Source organism: Lepidochelys kempii, chromosome 5, assembly GCF_965140265.1.
Source record: "Lepidochelys kempii isolate rLepKem1 chromosome 5, rLepKem1.hap2, whole genome shotgun sequence".
NCBI classification, from domain to species: Eukaryota; Metazoa; Chordata; order Testudines; family Cheloniidae; genus Lepidochelys; species Lepidochelys kempii.
Window position 1 is genome coordinate 100,998,367 of NC_133260.1, and position 22,673 is coordinate 101,021,039.

At 40.8% G+C, this 22,673-nt stretch overlaps 1 protein-coding gene across 1 annotated transcript in view; it reads left to right on the forward strand.

Moving 5' to 3' along the window:
- Positions 1-22,673, forward strand: part of DOCK8 (dedicator of cytokinesis 8) — a 132,302-nt gene that overhangs the window by 29,801 nt on the left and 79,828 nt on the right. Inside the window, exons 4-14 of the mRNA XM_073345216.1 lie at positions 1,469-1,540; positions 10,210-10,333; positions 12,033-12,245; positions 13,319-13,404; positions 15,247-15,313; positions 16,023-16,172; positions 16,885-16,965; positions 18,761-18,920; positions 19,575-19,714; positions 19,956-20,049; positions 21,614-21,776. Of these exons, the coding sequence (XP_073201317.1) occupies positions 1,469-1,540; positions 10,210-10,333; positions 12,033-12,245; positions 13,319-13,404; positions 15,247-15,313; positions 16,023-16,172; positions 16,885-16,965; positions 18,761-18,920; positions 19,575-19,714; positions 19,956-20,049; positions 21,614-21,776 (1,350 nt within the window). The remainder of the gene's footprint in view (positions 1-1,468; positions 1,541-10,209; positions 10,334-12,032; positions 12,246-13,318; positions 13,405-15,246; positions 15,314-16,022; positions 16,173-16,884; positions 16,966-18,760; positions 18,921-19,574; positions 19,715-19,955; positions 20,050-21,613; positions 21,777-22,673) is intronic.

Below are 22,673 nucleotides of genomic sequence, written 5' to 3' on the forward strand. Positions count from 1 at the left end.
AGTTCTATGGATATGGCTCAAGAGTAGTATTTGGCCTTGTTTGTTACTTCGTTAGAAATCACTCAGCCAAGCCATCTTTTAAAATGTAGACCATGTGCTCAAAATCACATATGATTGATCCAAGTTAAACATTTTCTTATGCAGTTGCTCTACATTTAGTAATCATGAACTTAAATATAAGTATTTTCTTCCTATTTTTCCCCTCATTGTGGATAATTTTTCCTTCCTTTTGGTTTTCACATGGAGAAAGAAATATCTAGTTTTGCAGCACATAATGAATTACATGAAAAAGAGTGCTTAAAAATGTGTCAAAGAATACTTCCAGTGCTTCTTCCATCATATAAATCCTGGAATAGTCAATAAAATTTTGCACAGAGGGTGCTTTTTGTTTAAAAATCATTTTATATAAAATAATTCATATAATAACATAAAGATTGTGGTGACTTATAATAATAAACTCTTTTTTTCTGGGACAGATTAGAAGCCATTAACACTCTGATGTTTGGAGCTCCTGCTTAGATAGATGATTAAAAATATTACTCTGTTTCATTCTGTAGCAAAATAAAAAAACCATTTTTATTTTATTTGTTTTAGATAGTAGGCCCCAGTGTTAGTGAAGAGTAGCAGTGTTCTCTTTTCACTGGAAGAATGTATAGATTCATGCTGGGTAAAGTCCTTATAGACCCTGTCTCCAGTACAGGGACAATAGTAACTAGCTTGAGACAAGTTCAGCTAACCAGCTTCAACAGCCATTGTGGATTTATGTGCACACAGCGGCTTTTAACATAACCCCAGCCATGTTTGGATGTTCACATCTACCATGGTAGTATCTGTACCTTGAGAAAATCTTCATAGCTGTCCCCCAGTGCCTGAGCAAGAGGTAGAGGGCCTGGAGAACACGCACACACAGTAGCACATGAGGCAGTACACTCTGAGGTGTCCTGTAGAGAGAGCAGGGAGGACAGATCACCAGCCAAACCAATTGAAAGGATCTTACCTACACTACAAAATCAAAACCAAACAACAAAAAATGCTGTACCAGTTACAGGAAATTTATTGTTTGCTAATTTAGGGTATGTTTTCACTGGAGCTGTAACGTGTAATTTTCGGCGTAAGGAGACATACCTGCATTAGTGCTAATCGAGCTAACCTGCTAAAAATAGCCATGGAGCTGCAGTGGCATGAGGGACAGGAGGGGCTCGCTGCTCTGACTATGATCCTGTCTGAGACCTTGCGTTCATGCCTGGACACTTTCTTTTGTTTTGCAGTATTTTATGGTTGCCATAAAATGTTGCATTAGTCTTGTATTCGTGAGCTACCTTGAGTGGTAAGTAGTTAATTCTGTTAAAACCAGAACAGTAGCAAATATTCCAGCAAGATAACGCATGTAGTACAGATCAATCTTCCACTTCTCAGACATGACAATGTTTTTAAAGTATTAACATGTATTTTTTATTATCTTTCACAGTGTTGAATTGGATCCACATGTCAGGGATTGTGTTCAGACATATATTCGGGAGTGGCTGATTGTGAATCGAAAGTAAGTTACATATTTGCAAATAAAACAGCAAATACCTTTCTGTATTTTAACATAATATGTGTTGTTATAACTAATCCCACAAAAGAGAATTTTGAATAGCTGAAGGTAATAGTGCATTTTCAGTGCGATTTTTAAATTGTTTTGTTTTGTTTGGGCAGATGCACTATAGTTAAAAATTCTTGCTGTTGCTTCATTTTTTGATAGAAGAACAATAAATCCAGAGGGAAGTATTTCATATTAAGTGATGAATGATTTCTGTGCAATATCAAAAGTGTATTTTTATACTACTCATTTTTAATTGCTACACAATAGCCATGTGACTCTATTTAAATAGATTCGCATACTCCACTTTTGGGAGGAGATGTGAAACGGAGGTCCTGATCACTTGTGGTCATTAAAATTCCCATGGCACCATTCACAAAATCCTGACCAAATCCCAAACTGACTAATAACATTCTCTCTACTTAAATTCTGTCTTCCTTCTAAATATGATAAGGTACTCTTCATTTCCTGTCCTAAACTGTATGTGGTGTTGCTGTGTGCTGTTAGACCGTTTTTCTGTGTCATCCCCAGGATATTTGTAATTCACTGGTGGATGAAGGGAATCCCTGTTCAGAGTTTACATGTTATTTAAGTTTGTGAAGTGCTTTGGGATCTGTCAGGGTAAAGATCTCTAGATAAATGTCATTTTTATCATTATAAATAAGATGGGATAAGGAAGTAAAAATGTGTATTTCCATTGAGTTCAAAGGTATAAACACAAACTTAAGTGTTTATATAAGACAGCTAATCACAGGCTCTGATTGCAACTCGTGTGGAGATATCTAAACATGTAGCTGATTGGGTACTGGACTGGAGCAGTCAAGCTGCAAGGGCATGGCTTTAATGTTTACTAGCTGCCCAAGTAATTACCAGGGTTCCCGCCATGCTTGTACAGCCTGTTTGGAAGCTGGTGCTGTCACAGCTTCACTGCTCTGGTATGTGAGCTAGCTAGACTGTCCAGGTACGTCTACATGAGCTGCAATCAAATTCTGTGATTGCCATGGTGCCATACCCTTAGTTTAAAGGCTTTTGTAGGCAATAGAGCTTTTTAGAGTCTGTATTTTTAAAACGTTTTAAATGCTATTGAACCTGTGTCTCTGAAGATTTGCGGAGAGATGGAGAAAGAATTAAATCTGTCCTGCTGGTTTAATTTATAAAGCTCTGTCACCTTTGTCGGTTTCGACAGAGAGCCAGGTTTCAAAGATTATTTCAGAATCTCTTGTCAGATAACAGATTGAATGTCAAAGCCAGAAATATCATTTATGGGTAGACTTCCACTGCTGCCAGAACATGCCTATGCACTGGAAACAGTTTCTTGTGGAGTGTGTCCAATAATCATCAGGACATACCAAGCGCAGTTCGTTCAAGAGTAGTATTAGTCAAGTAGGTTTGCTGGATTTACCTCCTTCAGCAATAAAGTGGTTAGTGAACTGTTTTGTACTTTAACTTATTTGATATTATCAAAATAAGTGGAAGCAAAATGTGGATTGAAATTGTGCTGAGAGTGTCATTTCTTTAACCTCTACTTAGAATTTTGAGATAAACTGATTTCCACTGGAGACTTGAAAGAGAAACACAACGCCAGTATCCTAAGCATGAGTTCTGTGTCACTGTCTCTCCCATGAGAATTGACTGTAGTCATATGATTGTTAGCATACTGTCAGAGTCAGCTACCTTGTTTCAGATAATACTTTGAGCAGTTGCAAAGCTATTCCCTCAGTTTATATTGGTCAGTGTAATTCAAGGTGCAGAGTCAGTGACGTACCTATTAAGAGCCCCATTAGCAAGGGCTTGAGAGTTGCTAAATGCTTCAGCTTCCATTAGCTATTTTGAGGAGTATTTTAAAAAACGTTAAAGGGATTCTGTGGGTGTCCAGGCTGAAGTGCATTGTTTGTTAGCAACTCCCTTTTTGGCAATTGATAAATTAATCAGATCATATGGTTAGGCTTGGCTGAATTCCATTTTTTTTTTTTTGTAATTTCAATTTTTTTTTTATTTTCCAGCATTTTAAAATTACGTTTATGGGTTTGAATTTTCTCAGTTGCATAAAACTACAGGTTTTAAGCATCCCCCCGCCCCCGAATTTTTATTGATCTGAATTTTCACAGTTGCAGGAAATTAAGGGCAGGGTTAGAGTTAGGGCAGCACTGACAGTGTGCCTGAAGGGACTCCCCACGTTGACAGCAAGCCCGCAAGGGGCTCCCAGCACAGTCGAGAGACATGTCCCAGAGGGACATGCTGACAGCTTTCCGGGAGTTGCGCGGAGCCAGGCAGGGAGCCTGCCTGCAGCGCCAACCGGACTTTTAACGACCTGGTCAGCAGTGCTGACTGGAGCTGCCAGGGTCCCTTTTCAACTGGGCGTTCTGGTCAAAAACCGGACACCTGGCAACCCTAGAGTCACTAATGATAAGCTAGCAGTGCATTTCACTCTGAATATCTACACTACACAGAGCATGGATGCTCTCTAACTGTGACTCCCTTTACAAATTCTTTTTTGGTAAGTGCCCTGCAAGTTTATGCCTCATTTAATCTATAAAGGGACTACCTTGTAAAATTTGTCTGTGTACACAAATGTAGTAAGCAGTAAAATAATAGAGACAGACAACAGCATATACAGAATATTACAAAATGCTCTGATGAATTATGTACATATAGATGTAAATGAAGTCATACAAATACTGTTTCCTATACACACACATACTCAGGCTTATGGTATGTTTTATTATCTTGGTCATCCGGGTAAAGGGAATTATGCACACGTGTTTTTTGTGAACAGTTGCATCAAAATATTTGAGGAATCAAAGTAAGAATTGGGAGCCAGGGAATATAGGTTCTGTTCTGTTCCTGATTTTGCTACTATCTTGCTGTGACCTTGAATAGGTTATTTAAACTATGCATTGGTCAATCTGTAAAAAGATAGTAATAATACTCCATTTGGAAGGGCATTATAAGGCTTACTTAATATTTATTAAGTGCTTTGAAATCCTCAGATGTACAAAAGTATTTTGCATGTGTATATATTTCTGCTGAATATATATAATATGTATATATACATGGGTACATGGTTGCCTCAATACTGAGCTGAGAATGAGTTGAGATGTATGCTACTCAAAGGCTGCTCTAATTTGTGCCTGGCCAACCACAGTTCCTTGGGGCCAATAAATAGAGCAGGGGTTCTCAAACTTCATTGCACTGCGACCCCCTTCTGACAACAAAAATTACTGCATGACACCAGGAGGAGGGACCAAAACTTGAGCCCACCCGAGCCATGCTGCCCCAGGCAGGGGGGACCAAAGCCAAAGTCCATGGGCTTCAAACCCAGGTGGGAAGGCTTGTAACTTGAGCCCCACTGCCCAGGACTGAAGCCCTTGAACTTTGGCCACAGGTCGTGGGGCTCAGACTTTGGCTTTCGCCCCAGGCGGTGGGGCCTGGGCTTCGGCTCCAGCCCCAGACCCCAGTAAGTCTAATGCCAGCTCTGGTGACCCCTTAAAATGGGATTGTGACCCACTTTGGGGTCCCAACCCACAGTTTGAGAACTGCTGAAATGGAGGGCTGAGGAGCCCTCTGCACACCCACTTTTCCTCTCAACTGGAAGCTGCAGGGAGTGGTGGTGTACAGCTGAAAGGAATGGAAGAAGGTCAGAAGATCTAGGGAGCAGATAGAGGCGTGGCAGAAAAACACCCTTCAGAGATGTGGATTAATGAGGAAGCTGATGTCATTTGTCAACTTTCACCTAAAAACAAATTGGAAAGTTCCTGCGGAGAGAGACAAGAGGGTGGAGTGGGGGTTCAAGAAGAGAAAGAGATGTAGAATAGGCAGCAGAAATTGTCAGATCAGGATTCAATCAGGGAGGAAAAATGGAGTTGCTCTGGTCTGCACTACAGACCTATCTGAGTATAACTGCATCACTCAGGGGTGTAAAAATCCACACCCCTGACATAACATAGTTATACTGACCTAACCCCTGGTGTAGACAGCACTACATTGACCGGCGGATACTCCCATTGACATAGCTACCACCTCTCAGTAACTAAGCCGATGGGAGAACTCTCTCCTATTGGCTTAGAGGGTCTTCATTGAAACACTACAAAACTCCAAAAAAGGGTTAGACATTTATAGGGGTAGTATCCCAAGTTCCATTAGGCAGAATAATTGTTTTGTAATGTACGACCCTCATTCTTCAGGACATAAGACAACCACTTATTTCTGACGCTTCCCACTGCAAGTTTTTCTATAATTGTCCACTGGAGGTTTCTTGCATGTTATTGAATCCTGGCCACCATCCGTGACTGGATAGCTGGTAGATCCATAACTGCTGTCATTGACTGGGAGTGTGATGATGGCTGGGGGCGCTGTTCAGCCCAGAGGCTGCTGTAGGAGTTGGGAAGGCTCTGCTTTTACTTCTTAGAGCGGGAGTGTCTTCTTCTAGGCCAGTAGTTTGGGCTGTTCACTGAAAACAGGGCTTGTCGCTTTGTCAATGTTAACTGCCGTCATGTGGTGGTATTAGAAAAACTTTTCAAAGTGAGTATTTTCCATGAAAATTTTTGGAGAAGCAGGAGGAAAAAAAGTAATTTCTGGTATGTTCAGTGGTTGACAAGAAAGTTAAGCACTTGAATAATTAAAACTGTTTGCTGAGGTTTAGGTGGTTTCTTGCTTTACCTCCAGGAACAATAAAACCTCTTTTTGAATGTTAGGGACTTTAAAATAAAACAGCTTAGAGTTCCTGTCTTTCCTCCTGGGTGATTAAGGCAATTCTAGAATAAGGTCACACTCAAGGAGAGCAGGGATGTCAAGGAATGGTGCCTTCTCTTTTATGACTTCATTTTACATTCTCAGTGAACGGGTAAACAATTATAATTCAAACACATTGGTGCATATAATTCAGTTACTCTCCAAATATAAGGGCAAAAAAAGTGTCTTCCTGATCCATAATTACTTATTATCACTTATGCAAGGCATCAAGGCATTAAGGTGCTTAGCTGTTGCTTTGGAAAGGTTATGGAAAGGAAGCTGAGCAAATCAGAATATTTTAACTGAGAGAAGGAGACTGGCTATAAAATGTTAGTACGGAACATATCAAAATGTATGCATTCCTGATATGGCACTTAAAATGTCACTTGGATACCTGATGAATATCATGCTGAATGTAGAAGACTTTACTGTTAAAATTATTCAACAGAGCTCTGAACTCATTGCATTTCTGTTTAAATCACTAAGCCTGTTTCATGATATCTACTTCCTTATTCCTAATTTCTCTCTTGAACAATGTTAAGCCATGACATTGCCGTAGTATTTGGCTCAATTGCCAGCAGCAGCAGGGAATAAATAGCACCACAGCAGCCTTCCTCACAATATGGAGTTGTGCTATGGAACTTGTTGCCCGCAGAGTTAGGGTTCAAACTTCCTGTGGTTTTACTCTTCCGATCTGCAGCACTTCATCATTTTATGCTCCCTTTTGCCTTCCATCCTACCTCTTTGTATGCACTTCACCCAGAGATCCTTTTGCTTGTCAAGATTGTGATATTTAATCTGGGAAGTGAATCTGGGAGAGCAGTAGTCCTTACTGTTCCTTTCTGACAGTTAGTTTGCAGTATGCCAGCAATGCCATTGTTAGACATTTCTGCTTGTTTTCCACACCAAAAGGCCACTGAGTGAGCAAGTTGAGGGTAAATGAGACTGTGCATGTCTTTTACCATATCAAACACAGAATGCATTGGGTGTGCTACATTAAATAAAATGTAAGGGAGCTCCATTTAAAACAATCACAAACAAACAAAGCAGCATGTGTGTTAGGACCAACACATTTATCTATGCATAGTATTGAGAGATCATCTTTGTAGGCTAATGAGTGGCGCTGGAGGAAGAGGGTCAGGACTCACGAGGTACCCAGTTTGCTGTGCATGCTGGGGCCAGGCTGCTCTTCAGTGCAGGTCTTTCAGCAAGGAATATTGGCCTCTCAGTATCCTCAATAAAGATCTCATTCTTACCGCTCTGAAAGTTACTAAATACCCCTTCAGAATTAAAGGGGAATTGTAATGTATAATAACTATTTGAATAAATTGTACTTTTAAAATCAAACAGACCAACCAATACAATGTAGTAGAGTTGTGCTATGGAACTTGTGAACTGTTGTGAACTGAAGAGGTCTCTTGGATTTTGGTCATGGACTTCTTTATGAGTGTGCGGCCATTTTGGGGGAGGGATAGCTCAGTGAGGGGGGAGGGATAGCTCAGTGGTTTGAGCTTTGGCCTGCTAAACCCCGGGTTGTGAGTTCAATCCTTGAGGGGGCCATTTGGGATCTGGGGCAAAAATTGGGGATTCATCCTGCTTTGAGCAGGGGGCTGGACTAGATGACCTCCTGAGGAATACCTCTTCCAACCGTGGTATTCTATGATTTTCAGTCCATCATTAAACTAAGCACAGTTCCAGCTTCCGTATTATTTACTGCAAGACAACACACTGTCCTAGATCTGGCATGCATGCTGGTTCTCACACCTGTGAGATAGCTTTTAAAAATAAAATAACAAGAGGTGCCATCATTTCAGCAATGTCATTGTAAGTCCTGAATTCATTTCTATGGCATATCTTAACCTTGTTGAGGCAGTTAGAATAATATTTTCATTGAGATGTGTGGGACTGTAACTCATGATTCCTATAAATTTTAATGTGGGCTATGCAGATGAAACCAAGACAAAAATACTAGGTTAGATCAAGCAGACCTAATGGTCTGATTTAAACCCCAAAATAGTACTAAATGTGCCTTGTAAAGGTCAGTACGCAAGACCATTCCCGTAACTGCATTTGCCATATCAATTTGCAGCACACAGGGTTCCAGTAACGAGAGAGCTTGGAGACACACGGCCATCTGAGCTTGGGCTCAGGGGACAGGGCAGGATTGGGCTGGTGCCACAATGTCCACACAGCTATTTTTAGCATGCTAGCACAAGCCCCACTAGCACAGGTCTGTCTGTCCAGGCTGGGAGGCTCACTCCCAGCTGTACTTTTGTCACTACAGTGATGATCATGGCAGAAGAACCTAGATAAAATTGTATGAATTCCAACAGCATGCATTATAAGTGGCATGTCACACACCTCAGCTGCTTATAGAGTACCTAACTTAAACTAATGTAAACATCTACGCCAGTGGTACTCAACCTAGTTACGATTGTGGGCCGCATATCAGCCCACGATGTGTTATGTGGGCTGCATCCAATACTACTAGGGTGACCAGATGTCCTGATAAAATTGGGACTGTCTCATAATTAGTTGTTTGTCCCGCATCCCGACCGATGTACGGTCGGGACGCCATTTGTCCTGATATTTTGCTTCGGCAGCACTCCTGCTTTTTTTTTGCTTGGGATGGCAAAAAACCTAGAGCCGGTTTTGGGGGGGGGAGGGAGGAGGGGAGGTGAGCCTGTGGCTGCCCCCTCCCCTCCACGTGTCCCAATATTTTGTTCTTGTCATCTGGTCACCCAAAATACTACCCGTATGGCCCTGAGGATACTGCAGTCTTCTATAATAATACGCTGAACCGCTGCCTTGTCACTATTGTGAGATGTCATGTTGGAATCTTTACTGTAAAACACTCTTGTCATTGGGGTTTGCTGGATTTACAAATGATTGCACTCTACTATACTGTAGTATGGATTATGTCAGCACATGCTGTATCCTAGGATCTGCTTGACACGTAGTAGTGGTTTCTTATTTAAAGTACACATTCCAACACATCCACTAATACATTTCTTTGTTTTGCCTCTTCTGCACTTGACCATTATGGTCATTAAAGTCATATTTTGTTGATAAAATTTACAGATAGGATTTCTTATACAGACTTTTCTTCCATGCCAAGTTTTGATGGTTTTAATACTAAATAATCACAGTTTATGAAATTATTTTTTGGTTATTGGAGGTACTACCACATGCTAGGTATTTTTCCTCTCTGCTTTTATCTGGCTTTTCAAAAATCAGAGTTAACGGTACATTTGCTACCCTGTTTAACAGACAGCCTGTATTTTGAAATGGAATCTATTAATATTCTTTAGTCTGTATTGCATTTTATTGTTTACACTGTACAAGTGCACAGTTTGAAGAGGCTAAGGAGTGCTGGCTACTTGTGCTGGTTAGCCTTAGATGTGTCTTCTGGCGCGGCAAATTGAAGCTGAGGTACCATAACAGCAGTTCAGAAGAGACCAGTTTCTAGTGTGTTCCCTGTAATGTAACTGCACCAGCAGGGTACCAGCTAGAATGCAAATGTTCCTAATCAGGACTCTGGACAAATCAATCCCTGTAGGAGCTGGAGCCTTTGAGGAGCCAGTCGTAGGAACTGTGCCCACATCAAGCTCTTCTGTTAACTGCACTGTGTAAGAGTTGAGTTGCGGCGCTCCTTTCTCCGCAAATTGTGATATAAACGAATGATCCTTTTAAAAAATACTGTATTATGAAAAGAGCCTGCAAACAGAGTGGTACCCCAAATAAACATTGCATTCTTTAGCCCATTAAAACAGTGCCACACTGCCCTCCTTGTGCAATAATACTTCACATGGAACCTTTTTTATTTGCTTACTTTGTTTATTTTATTTTCATTAACTCTCCCGCCATCCTGACTGGCCGGCTTGTGTTATTTAAAGAAACCAAGGAAATTCAGAAACTTGCACCTTTAAAAAAAAGGGATCTCGAAAGGATTTTCATAAGACCCTTCAAAAACAAACGTTCGAATCGGAAACATTGGATTGCAATGATGCCAGCTATCAGGTATTGTGCTTCGTCTATTTAAATTAGATTCTCAAATATCCTGCCTTCCTTTAAAGGAGGCTCCCTAATCATACAGTTATTTTTATGTTATGCTTTGATTATGTTTTGCAGTATAACGCTGACATGCACATTATTTATGCATGTGTGCCTTCAAGGCGAAGTTCTGTAACCACTGCTAGAGTGCAAGTATGTTAAGGCAGGCTCATAGCATTAATGAGCAAAGACACTTCTGGGCACCAGCCTGGCCCACTGCACCTCCAGGGGTGTTGACCTCAATAGAGGGCAGGCAGTGTTGCATCTGCCAGTGTCCCCTCGAGTTTTCAGCCCCAGTGTATGCATACACATGCAGCTTTGGAGCTTGATCTTGCACCACTGAAAACAGTAGAAGTTTTGCCACTGTCTTCAATACAAGCAGGCCCCGCGGGTGGAGGAGGATGACATGTACTGCTTCTCTGTTTCCCTTGACAGCACTCAATGCACAGCCAACACTGTCACATTTTGGACTGGGCTGGCCTCCAGCTAGGGTGATGGAGAAGGGAAGGATTTAGTTCTTTAGTTGCCCCCCTCCTTGGAGACATTATGTTGCAGAGGTGGCTTCCGCCAAGGTCCTGAGCAGCCGCTGACATTGACCTGGGATAAATCTGGACCGGTGTAGTTGAAGTTATGGAATACAAACCATATTACTGTTGTTGTTCTCACCTGTGCAATTACCTGATTCCTTTCTGTTTTCAAAAGTGAGCACAGAGAACTGTCTTCCACCATTTTTTACCATCCTGTCATCCTTCTTGAGCACAGAGTCAAGTTAAACAAGGAACTGCCTAGATCACTAGTCTTTTGGGTCCAATATAGTCTCAGCAACTCATGAGCTGACTTCCCTCACACTTCCAAACTTTTGAGTGGGACTGGAGGGAGAGGTAAACTGCAGCTGGATCTTCCCCTCCATTCCTAGCAGTGGGACTGAGGACTGAGGCAACTCCTATCCCATTACCCCCTCTCTTGAACTTTGGGACCAATGAGGAAGGTAACTCATGGCCCAATCCTCCCAACTCCCCTCCAGAAGCAGGACTGGAGAAGAAGAGGCACGCAGCCTGGCTTCTTCACCACTATCCCAACTCTAGCGGCAAACCCAACTACACAACAGGAGTTTTTACTTGGGGTCCTTTAAACAGTAGTGCCAGCTCATGAGTACTAGTGTCACCATACCCGGTATAGCTCCAATCTCACACTGTAACTCCCAGCCACAGTGCAAAGAAATCTAAAGGATACAAAGTGGTCTAAAAGTCTTCAGTAATGCATAATAGATCAATTTTACGAAGTAACTTTAATGTATTATTATCTATTATTTGTGGTAGTACCTAGAGGTCCCCGTCAAGAATTGAGGCCCTGTTGTGTTCGGCACTGTACAAACACATAACAAAATCACTGCCCCTTCCCCAAAGAGTTTATAATCTAAGCCAATTATGAGAGACAGCAAGTGCAGAGTACAAGGAAACAGAGAGGACCAAGTCATGTCATCAGCCATGGATAGCACGCTGTCTGCCTACCTATCACCAAATGTGATATAGGCCTAGCAGCATGGGTGAGTTTGAGGAAATATTTGAAAGAGGATAACCCCAAGTAAAAACAAGCTCTGAGTTGCTCCAGTGTCCAAGTTATCCTTTTTTGTTAGAGATTTCAGTCTTGTGTCTCTCTCCAACAGGCAGATCCCAGGCCCTTAAATGTACTCTGTGATGAGACCGGACAAACCACCCTGACATCGTGTGACTTTAATCCTCGCACCCTGCAGCCCGATCCACGGCTGGAAAATCTGCTGCAGCATGTTAGTGTGGAGGACTTTGAAAGGCAGAACGAAGAAGCACGGCGAGCCAATAGGCATGCCGAGCTCTTTGCCCTCTACCCAGCCACGGACGAGGTGAGCTCTGAGAACTTTCAACGTGTGCGTTTGAGTCTCACATTTTTAGATAGAAAATCTTAAAAAGTGTATTAGTTTCTTCTGACACTAATAAATATGGGAATGAGAGCCCCCTGCAGAAGGTAATGGCCTCTCCGTCTGCTGATCCAAGGAAGCTCCACAGGCCTCTCTGGCTACACAGTTACAGTGTCTGCTCCTTCTTCAGAGGGGGCACTTTCCCTAGGGATGAGCTATGGGCTGAGATTCGGACGACATTTTGTATACGGCTGTTGGGGTCTGACTGTAAGTAAATATTTGGCTGTATTTAGCATATTAATTAAATCAAAATTTGATTCACCCATCCCTTAACTTCCACATGGGATAGGGTACGTGTGATACCAGCTGAAGCATTAAGGACCAGTGAAATTCACCTCAGTGTAGAAGGCTACAAACATTCTTTACTCTAGGGGCACAAATGTGTGTCCACTCTAGCCCTTTACAGATGTGTTAGGTACCTCCCATTAATAGGTGAACAGTGAACAGGAGGTTTAAAAAAAAGTCCACTGAAGATTAGGTTGTGTCTTCAGAGCAAAAAGGTATCAACCTTGATTAGCTTCATCTAGGTTAAAAACTACTTGTGCCTTGTCTCCATTAGGATTTTGCATCGAGATAGCTCTCCTGATTTGAAAATCACATCTTATTTTGCAGTGACGATAATGTCTTCAACTCTCTTACAGCCATGGAAGAGGATGTTTGGATGTGTTTTGTGCTAGGATCAGGGTGGGAATGCTACCATGTGGCCCCGTTTATTTTAAATGGTTTGTGTGGAAAATACAGGCATTGTGGTCAAAAGTCCAAATCTGTTTAAATTTATTATTTTTGACCCCATTTTACTAGACACTGTACAAACACAGAATAGAAGTGGGTTCCAGCCCCAAATTAAATGTCAGCTTTTACTTTTCTCCTTGTGAGGGGGAACACTCTTCAATTAAGGCAATACATTGCAATCAGTTTGTTTATAGTAATTGTCTGGTTACACTGAGTAAGGGTTCCATATGTAATTAATAAGTGCCTAATAATGTGGTTAATAATAGGAGGATGCAGTGGAGATACGACCAGTTCCCGACTGCCCAAAGGAACATCTGGGCAACAGGATTTTGGTGAAGCTGCAGACACTGAAGTAAGTGTCTTTCTGTTTCTCTCAGGATTCATGTGACCATCACATGCTTATTCTTTTGTGGTGTAGAAAACTTGTGGTGACAAAGTTCCTGCTCTACCTTGGTGGGTCTTGCGCTTATTGGTGGATTTGCTCGCCTTGGAGCTTCACGGCAGCCCTCAGCTTGGCCGTTTTTCTGAACCCACAGTCCAGGTCGACGACTCCTGTGTCTGACCAGGAGTTGGGAGGATTTGGGGGGAACCCGGGCCCGCCCTCTACTCCGGGTTCCAGCCCGGGGCCCTGTGGAATGCAGCTGTCTAGAGTGCCTCCTGGAACAGCTGTGCGACAGCTACAATTCCCTGGGCTACTTCCCCATGGCCTCCTCCCAACCCCTTCTTTATCCTCACCATAGGACCTTCCTCCTGGTGTCTGATAATGCTTGTACACCTCAGTCCTCTAACAGTCCGCGTTCTCCCTCTCAGCTCCTAGTGCCTCTTGCTCCCAGCTCCTCATACGCACACCACAAACTGAAGTGAGCTCCTTTTTTAAAAACCCAGGTGCCCTGATTAGCCTGCCTTAATTGATTCTAGCAGGTTCTTGATTGGCTGCAGGTGTTCTAATCAGCCTGTCTTAATTGTCTCCAGAAGGTTCCTGATTGTTCTGGAACCTTCCCTGTTACCATACCCAGGGAAAAGGGATCTACTTAGCCTGGGGCTAATATATCTGCCTTCTATTACTCTCCTATAGCCATCTGGCCCGGCCCTGTCACATTGTATATCAGTTGGAATATATTTCACCAGCACCCATTATAAGACATCTTTAATGTCAAAGGTCCATTTGGATTCCTTGTTCTTTCTTAGGCTGATACTTGTAAAAAAATTGTCCATCTGTGGTTAAAGAAATGTTCAGACTGTCAAGGAGACAATGCGAGGAAAAACCACCCAAACTATGTAATAAGAGCAAACTCATTGGTCTTTGTGTGTGTGTGTTATTGGATTTTTTTAAATAGGGAAGCAATCTGTGCCAGGAATGTGCTAATTTTTGTTATTCATGGCTATGATTGTTTTTCTGAAAACATGAGAAAGTACAAGCAGATAGCAATTTCTCTCCTGCTCCTCTGCAAGTCATCTGTGTGTGCACCTACATATTACTAGAGGACATTACTTCAGAAATGATTGTTAATTTCAAGAAATAGTGAATGTGAAAGTCCTGCCAAATGCCATTTCAGCATGGCAAGAATCATGATTGCGTCATCCCAGACCCTCTTATTTGAAGATGAACCAGATCTTCAGAGATGTGACTAATATCCATAGGGATTAATTAGCCTAGGTGAAAATGCAACTTAATCACATCTTCCCACAACATCAGACCAACAAGAATCGGTCCTGCATGCTTAGTTGACAGCAACCTCAAAGTCACTGTAAACTGTCCAGCTGCCAACAGCCCCCAAAGCTGTTGTGGCAGTCAGGGATCATCAGGGTGTAGGAATGCTCTGCCCATGCCCCCTTTCTTCCAGCCTTACACCAGAGACTGGGAGTTGGGGTGGGTTAGGAATCAATGTGCCACTGAAGGAGGAGTCTCCCACACTGGAGGAATCCTTCACCAGGCAGAAAATGCCATCTGAGTGCAAAGCAGATTTAACAGACAAGAGAACCAGGTACCTTGTCTTTCTAAAGGTTAAAAAAATCCCAGACCCACAGATCTCCCAAAGTTTGGGAGAGCTGGGATCTGGATCAAAACTTTGTGTCTCATGCCCGTCTCTCCTTTCCTCATAAAGAAACCAGCAGCTAAAATAGAGCCTTTACTTTTGAATAAGCACAGTCACAAGAATGAAGTATTAATGTTCTGTGTCTCTCTCCTCAACAGATTTGATATAGAAATAGAACCATTGTTTGCATGCATAGCCCTCTATGATGTAAAAGAAAGGAAAAAGGTAAGGGCAGAGCAGAGGGAAGGACAATAACAAAACATTAATAATGTACTGGCTAATAACAGTCTGTTCTTTTTTCAGCTGAATTTCATTGAAATTTGAAAATGCTGGGACATTTGGCTCTGTACTTCATATTATTCTTTTGTGACTTGTCTTTTGAAGTTACAATTTATGGTATGTTGCCAAAACTGGGCAATTTACCCTGGTTTATAGGAAGTATGGTAAAAATCTGCTGTTGTGCTTGTTCATCTGGAATTCACGTGTATGAAATGCTTGCAGCAGATGATCTTCAATTTACATGGAGCACGTTGCACAAAAATGTGTTCTGTGGCTATTTATGATCTCCTCTTTACAGAACCCCTCTTTGCAAAACTGGTTTCACTGTGAAAAATTAAGGACCAAGTCCTGAAATATATTGAGTCTGCTGTGAGGTGCTGAGTGGTCTCAACTTCACTGGGCCCATTAAGCTTAGGGGTGCTCAGCACTTTGTGGAATAATGGTCTAATCCTGTATCCATTTAAATCAACAGGAATTTTACATGCGTACAAACTTGCATTTCCATATTGATTTTGCAGTTCTGGCTACTGCTTTTTTAACTCTTTTTGTATCTTATCTTCTTATGTTCTCATGTTTTATCCTTTGATACACTTTTGCTTTGCAATGGATTATAACAAATAACTATATGGGAATTTTGGTTTTTGTGGTTTTAAAGATCTCTGAAAATTTTCATTGTGACCTGAATTCAGAACAGTTCAAAGGATTCTTACGATCTCACACCCTCTGCATTGACTCATCTAGTCAGGCAAGATCTGCAGTATTTTCTATCACTTACCCGTCTTCTGATATCTACCTAGTAGTAAAGGTATGTAGCAATGGCTGTATCATTCTGTTGGTTTCTAATTCATGTTTTCTGACTATAGCTATGGTTTGGGTTCGTGAAGATGAAGTTTTCAGAGAGGGTAGTAATAACCAACAAGAATTTCTTGTTGTTTAGTTGTTTAGAGATCTTCTGATAACACTGGTATCACAGGAGTAGGAATCTATTGACATCTCTGTCACACCAACTGACAGTTATATTGCTGCTCAGTGTACTGCTCCCATAAATGTTAATAGCTTTCTGTGCCACTGTCCAAGAGAAATTTAAGAACAAAGCGAAATAAGCCATTTGATTTTGAATTACAGTTAGTGCTTTCAGTGAATTACCAGTTAGTGTTGATTTGGTGTGTTTATGTATTTTTTCAACTCTCAGATGAGGTTGGTATGAGCTGTTTTTTTCATTTAGGATACACTAGCTTTTCCCTGGTTCAGTACACATACAGTGACACTCTTTTTGCTTCCTTATTAAGCACTGATTTGGAGCTGGGAGAATTACTATGATGGATTATTCCACAGAGAAAATCACAGGCATTTTATATTATGTATTTGTTTAATTTATTAATAGTATTAGTACTGGGCTAACCTTGTGAAATAGCCCAGCTCTTTCATACTTACAGAGAAGCAAAAGCAAAAGATTGTATTTTTCTTCATATATGTTTTCCTTTTATGGCTTTCATGCTTTTACTATATTGTGATAGATTGAAAAAGTCCTCCAGCAAGGAGAAATTGGAGACTGTGCCGAACCCTACATGGTTCTAAAAGAAAGTGAGGGTGGAAAGGTAAGTATGATACTGTCAAGACTGTTAAATTCTAACAAAGTGGGGGGCGGGGGTGACATAAGGAGAATTGATATTGCAATTAGAATCTGCAAAACAATTAATGGAATCCTGGTTCATGTGAATGGCTAAAAAAATCGTAAGAAGATGATGTATGTTTTTATTGTTTGCTTCTTCTGAAATCAATAACTGGAAAGTTTTTTGAGCAATGTTAAACAACCAGGGGCTGAATTTTCAAAGTTTGGCTGGCACAAATATTTGCACCATGTGTGGACACAAACCACTGATTTGTGTGTGTAAATCATCGATTTGTATATGTGGGCAGTTAGGCACCATCTCATCAGATGTCTCTTTACTGGTTCAGTTAATCATTATTTACCTCTCAGAAGGGGAATGATAATGTTTCCTGGATTTCTAAAGGTATCTCACCATTAGGTTATGTCTGCTCTGTGAGTAGGGGTGCAAATATTTGTGCTAGCTCTCACTGAGTTAGCATGAATAGAAATATAGTAGAACTTCAGAGTTACAAACGGACCAGTCAGCCACACACCTCATTTGGAACCAGAAGTAAGTAATCAGTCGTCAGCCAAGACCAAAAAAAGAAGCACATACAGTACAGTAATGTGTTAAATGTAAACTACTAAAAAAATAAAGGGAAAGTTTAAAAAAAAATTGGCAAGGCAAGGGAACTGTTTCTGTGCTTGTTTCATTTAAATTAAGATGGTTCAAAGCAGCATTTTTCTTCTGCATAGTACAGTTTCAAAGCTGTATTAAGTCAATGTTCAGTTGTAAACTTTTGAAAGAGCAACCATAATGTTTTGTTCAGAGTTACGAACAACCTCCATTCCTGAGGTGTTTGGAGCACTGAGGTTCTGCTGTCAGAGCATAGCTGCAGTAGCCGGGGTAGGGACAGCAGAGACATGGCCTGAAATTGGTGGATATGTACCCAGCATAGCCAAGCTGTGCCCCCCTGCCACGACCCGTTCTCCTGCAGCTACGCTGCTAGGTATACTCACACTAGCTCAATGAAAGCGAGCATGAGTAGGTGTACATGAGCAGGGGATCACGCCCCTAGCTGGCGTAGCCTTCGAACGTCAATTTCAGACAAAGAGCAGTTATAATTATGATGAAACTGTTCAGAATATATATAACAATGACATCTATTGACTTGTTATGGTGAATATCAAGAATGCATATTATACACTCAACTGTAAATATATAATTACTGACTCTTTATATAATGGGTACTATTTACTCGGCTTTATGGGGGGACTTTATCTTGTACTTCTGGTCACTAGTTCAAATTTGGACCTGGTCAGTGGCCACATGAAAGCAGTTGTAATCTGACTACAGTCCAGTAACCTACTGTATGTGATGTGAGTTGCCTGCACCACACTACCTCCCAGTTACCATGGTAGTGAGCTCTTCAGAGACAGAGGAGGAAGCTCACCCCATGTGCAGAGGGTCAGTAAAAGGCCTATGCAACACGTAAGTCCCATTTTTGAGGATGTAAGTTGACTTAAGTGATGTCTAAGCCTTTAGGTGGCTCTCTTCACAAAGATGAATTTCATCCAGAAAGAGAGAAACCGTCTTTGCAGTTGCATGTACTCGAGCTGACCTTGTATAATATGTGCCTCGTACAATGATATGGACTCCCCTTGACTTCAGTAGTCATTGCATTGGGTCCTGTATAAGCAGAATTGAAGGAGGCTGAGCATACACAGTGAAAATTGCCTTCACATAGTCATAGTCAAATTTAGGCCTTTTAATATGTTGTATTTTCCTTTCTTTATTTTAGAGCAAAGAAAAGGTTGAGAAACTGAAAGCCCAAGCTGAGTCCTTCTGTCAGCGTTTGGGGAAATACCGGATGCCTTTCGCCTGGGCTCCCATAAGCTTAACCAATTTCTTTAACTTTTCAATGCTTGAAAGAGAAATGTCTGAAGCAGAAAGTTTAAATGGTAATAGTTTTAATATTCTAATCAATGCAATGTGAAGCTTTAGTAGCAATGTTAATAGGGTACCAATGTGTCAAGAGCATTCTCTTGACAACAGTTTTGTAGTTAAGAACTGCTCAGCTTTCCCTTCCTTTCCCCCATAATACTCACAAGTTGCCATGCTCGTCAGCTGGAGCCCCCTAAATGCATGATCTACATATTCCCACTGCATGCATTCTAGCCCTGACTTTGATTCTACACCAGTTTTATGGCAGTGGAATCCCATTGACTTTAGTGGCGTTACTCTTGATTTACGTTGCTGGAAGATCAATCCTTTTAAGTCTTCCACAGTGAATAGAAGGCCCAATCCAACAACAGCACACACCAGATTGCCCCACTTCCTGTCATGCTATGGGCTAAAGAAACCAATAGCATCGTGCAGCAGCAGCAATGATATTCGCTCAACAGAATAAATACTGCACTTACTACATTTTTTTACATAGCTTTACACTGAGTTGATGGAAAATGCAAAGTTAAGGTCTTTTGTTGTTCCCCTGAGATCACACGGTGCTTGTGGCATTTTAGGACTAAATTCAGGTGTATTTGTCATGCTTTATGGTAGACTTTATACTGACACAAAAGAAGATGAATTTTTTTAAATGTAATTTACGCTTGAAGGGAAAGGAACTACTGGTGACAGAAGAACGATGATGCTCCAAGGTAGAAGACTTTCTGAGAGGAGCCTCAATTCAGAGGACAGTTATGCTGTGTCAAACTTCAAAGCGACCACTCTGACTGTCAACACCTTTATAAAACAGGTACAGTATGCTCTTTATTTTAGAGTGTGTGGAGTTTTATATTGTGCTGGTAAACATGAACTAAAGTAAACTGAATTGAAAAAATGCTGCTCAGTGTTGTATCTGGGGAACAAAAGGTTAATTCATACAAAACACAGAGTTACCTACTCACTCTTTGTCTCGCAGACATATCTAATTCATGAAAGTAGGTAACAATACTATGCACCCTTATAGCAGAATTAATTTGTCTTTCTGCTGACAGGAAGGAGACCGACTTAGTGACGAAGACCTATTCAAATTTTTAACTGACTACAAGAGATCTTCTTCCTTGCAGAGAAGAGTGAAGTCCATCCCAGGTATGGAATGTGTTTAGGATGGGATGCGAAATAGGCACTTAACTCCAGTAAATGCCAATGAAAATCTCAGCCCTCCTCTGTAATTATCCCCGTGGTTTTTAGGGCTATAAATTGTGTTATGAGGGAACGTCTTTATTTTATTAATGACTTCATCAAGCCAGCCATTTTTGACCTGCTAATTTGTTCGTCCCTGGCAAACAGAGATTTATAGTTAGTTTTATATTCTAAATTAGTTCGTTTTCATCAATAATTTACAAAGCGTTCATTCCGTTTTTTGGTTTTACCTGAAGTTTTTGAGGAGAATGGGATTAAAGCAGAATCTCAAGATCCTTACTGATTCCCTAATACCTTGTTAGAATGGGGATCAGAGATTGGGTTGGGTGATTAAAATGTTTACTCTCTTTTCCTTTTAATTGACTCAGTGTTAATTAAGCAGAGGGAGAGACTGAATTTGGCTTCTCACAAAAGCTTGACTAGCTGGTGCTTTTTTGTGATGGCTTCCTTGAGCTCCAGATTCTAAGCTTTCATTTACAATACATTATGTCTCTAGCCCTTGTGGTTGCTAAGAAAACCTCTAAAAAGTGAACAGAATGTAACCAGTGCAGGAATGACTGCCTGTGTCTGTATACAGCCTGAAAGAGCAGCTCTGGGAGGTGTGAACTGCCCCCATTCACCTCAATAGAGTATTAAATATTAAGTTTAATTATGACAATTTAAATGTTACCATGATTAACAATTTCACTGATGGTCACAGCAAGCAAGAAAAATATGGAAAATCATATTCTGAAGATCTACACCTCATTTTACTATCTTAAATAAGGCAGTGCTTGCTTTGCGCACAAAACTAGAGAGCAACACTACTTTATTTCCAATTTAAATCCTTAACAAATGTTATCCTTTTTGCATGGGTGAGACTAGAAAGTCAACTCAGCGTATGGTATCCCTTCCTTCCTGTCTACATGTGAATGTGCAAAGAGTCTTGTTGTCTTTATCAGCTGCTCCATATATTAAGTGTCAGGACAAGATCAGAAATGAGGATAATTGAAGCTGAATCCAGAAACCACCTCCATCAGAACTTGTTCAGTTTTGGTGGCTTTCTTGATAAGGACATATTATTAGACTGGAAGACCAACAAATTCCAAAGTGTGTGTGCCAAGGAATGCCACTACGTGGATGGGGATAATGTGGGTGCCAAAAGCTTCAATGGCATGATAAGATCGCCAGTGATGGTCATAAATTGAATATCCAGTGAGATCACCTTTAGGACCTGCCCAGAGATCAATCTGGGAAGTGCTCAACCTGCAAAGAGGCCATGTCCCTTTTGGATTTACTGTGATGATGCTGATGAAACCTGAAGAGAGATTTTATCTTGATGTGTAGGGATCCCTGTGTATCCAGATAAAATACTTTCTCCAACCAAAATTTCTTTCTCCTGCAGCCCTCAAACTAAAAACCCAAATTCCTATTTCCTAGTTACTTCTTTTGACCTTATGCATATTTGGTTTAGTTTTATTCTTCTTCTTATTTTTAATGATAGGCTGAGCTTTCATGTAATTTTTTAAAGGATTACTTAAATTGGAGATCTCCCCAGCTTCAGAAGTCCTCAGTTGCTGTCTCACCCCTGAGTTATTACAAGTGAAACCATTTCCTGAAAACCGCAGCCGTCCTCAGAAAGAGATTTTGGAGTTTCCAGTTCGAGAAGTATATGTTCCCCACACTGTTTATAGGTAAGAAAAATGGATTTTCTTGAAAACTGTTAAACCCATATTCCAAAAATGATTATGGTATAATTTTTCTCCGATTCATAGAAACTAGAAATTGAAAAGCATGTTAGGTTATCGAAGCCTGTAAAGGTACAACCATTCTTTAATCTCATTACCCAATACAAGATCGGATCCCTACTATATGTTCTGCAGTATGTTCTCCAGTCCAATTGTAAATGTCCTGAGCAAAGTGTTTCAAAAGGGTTGAGGAACCAGCAGCTCTCATTGACTTCAGTAGGTACTCAGACAACTTTACATAGCTGCTTATATATGAATTTAGGAACCTAACTTTAGGCACCCATGTTTAAAAATCTTAGCCTTGGAGTTCTGACTCCCACTCTCTTTTTCTAACTATAAAATCCCACAGACATCCCTGGAGAACAGAGGCCTAGAATTTTAAAACACTCATGATGCAAGACTAATTATATTTTCATTTGTGATTTTGTTGTATCCTTTATCTTGTCATATAATAGGAGTAACATTCACAGCATTGGAGCATATTTGTACTGAACAGCTTTTGTAGTTGCCATGTGTCATCTAACTACCCAAAGATGCAGTTTATTGCTCTGTCTACTCCATGAATAAGATCCCTTCTTATATCACTTCACAAAATGTATTAGTCTTTTCTGACTGATTTAAAAAGGTAGACGTTCTAAAGAGTACAAATCAAAACAGGTTCCATCATTTCTTACTAGCCTGGCAACACATTAATCCCAAATGAGCTATGAATATCAAGGGAATATTCTTCAATACACTGATGTACCATATGGTAATGCTAATAATACACAGGCTGGAGATTTGTGGCTCAAGGAATGTTCTGGGATTATGTACAGTTTTAGCTCTAATATTTGTATTTGTTTT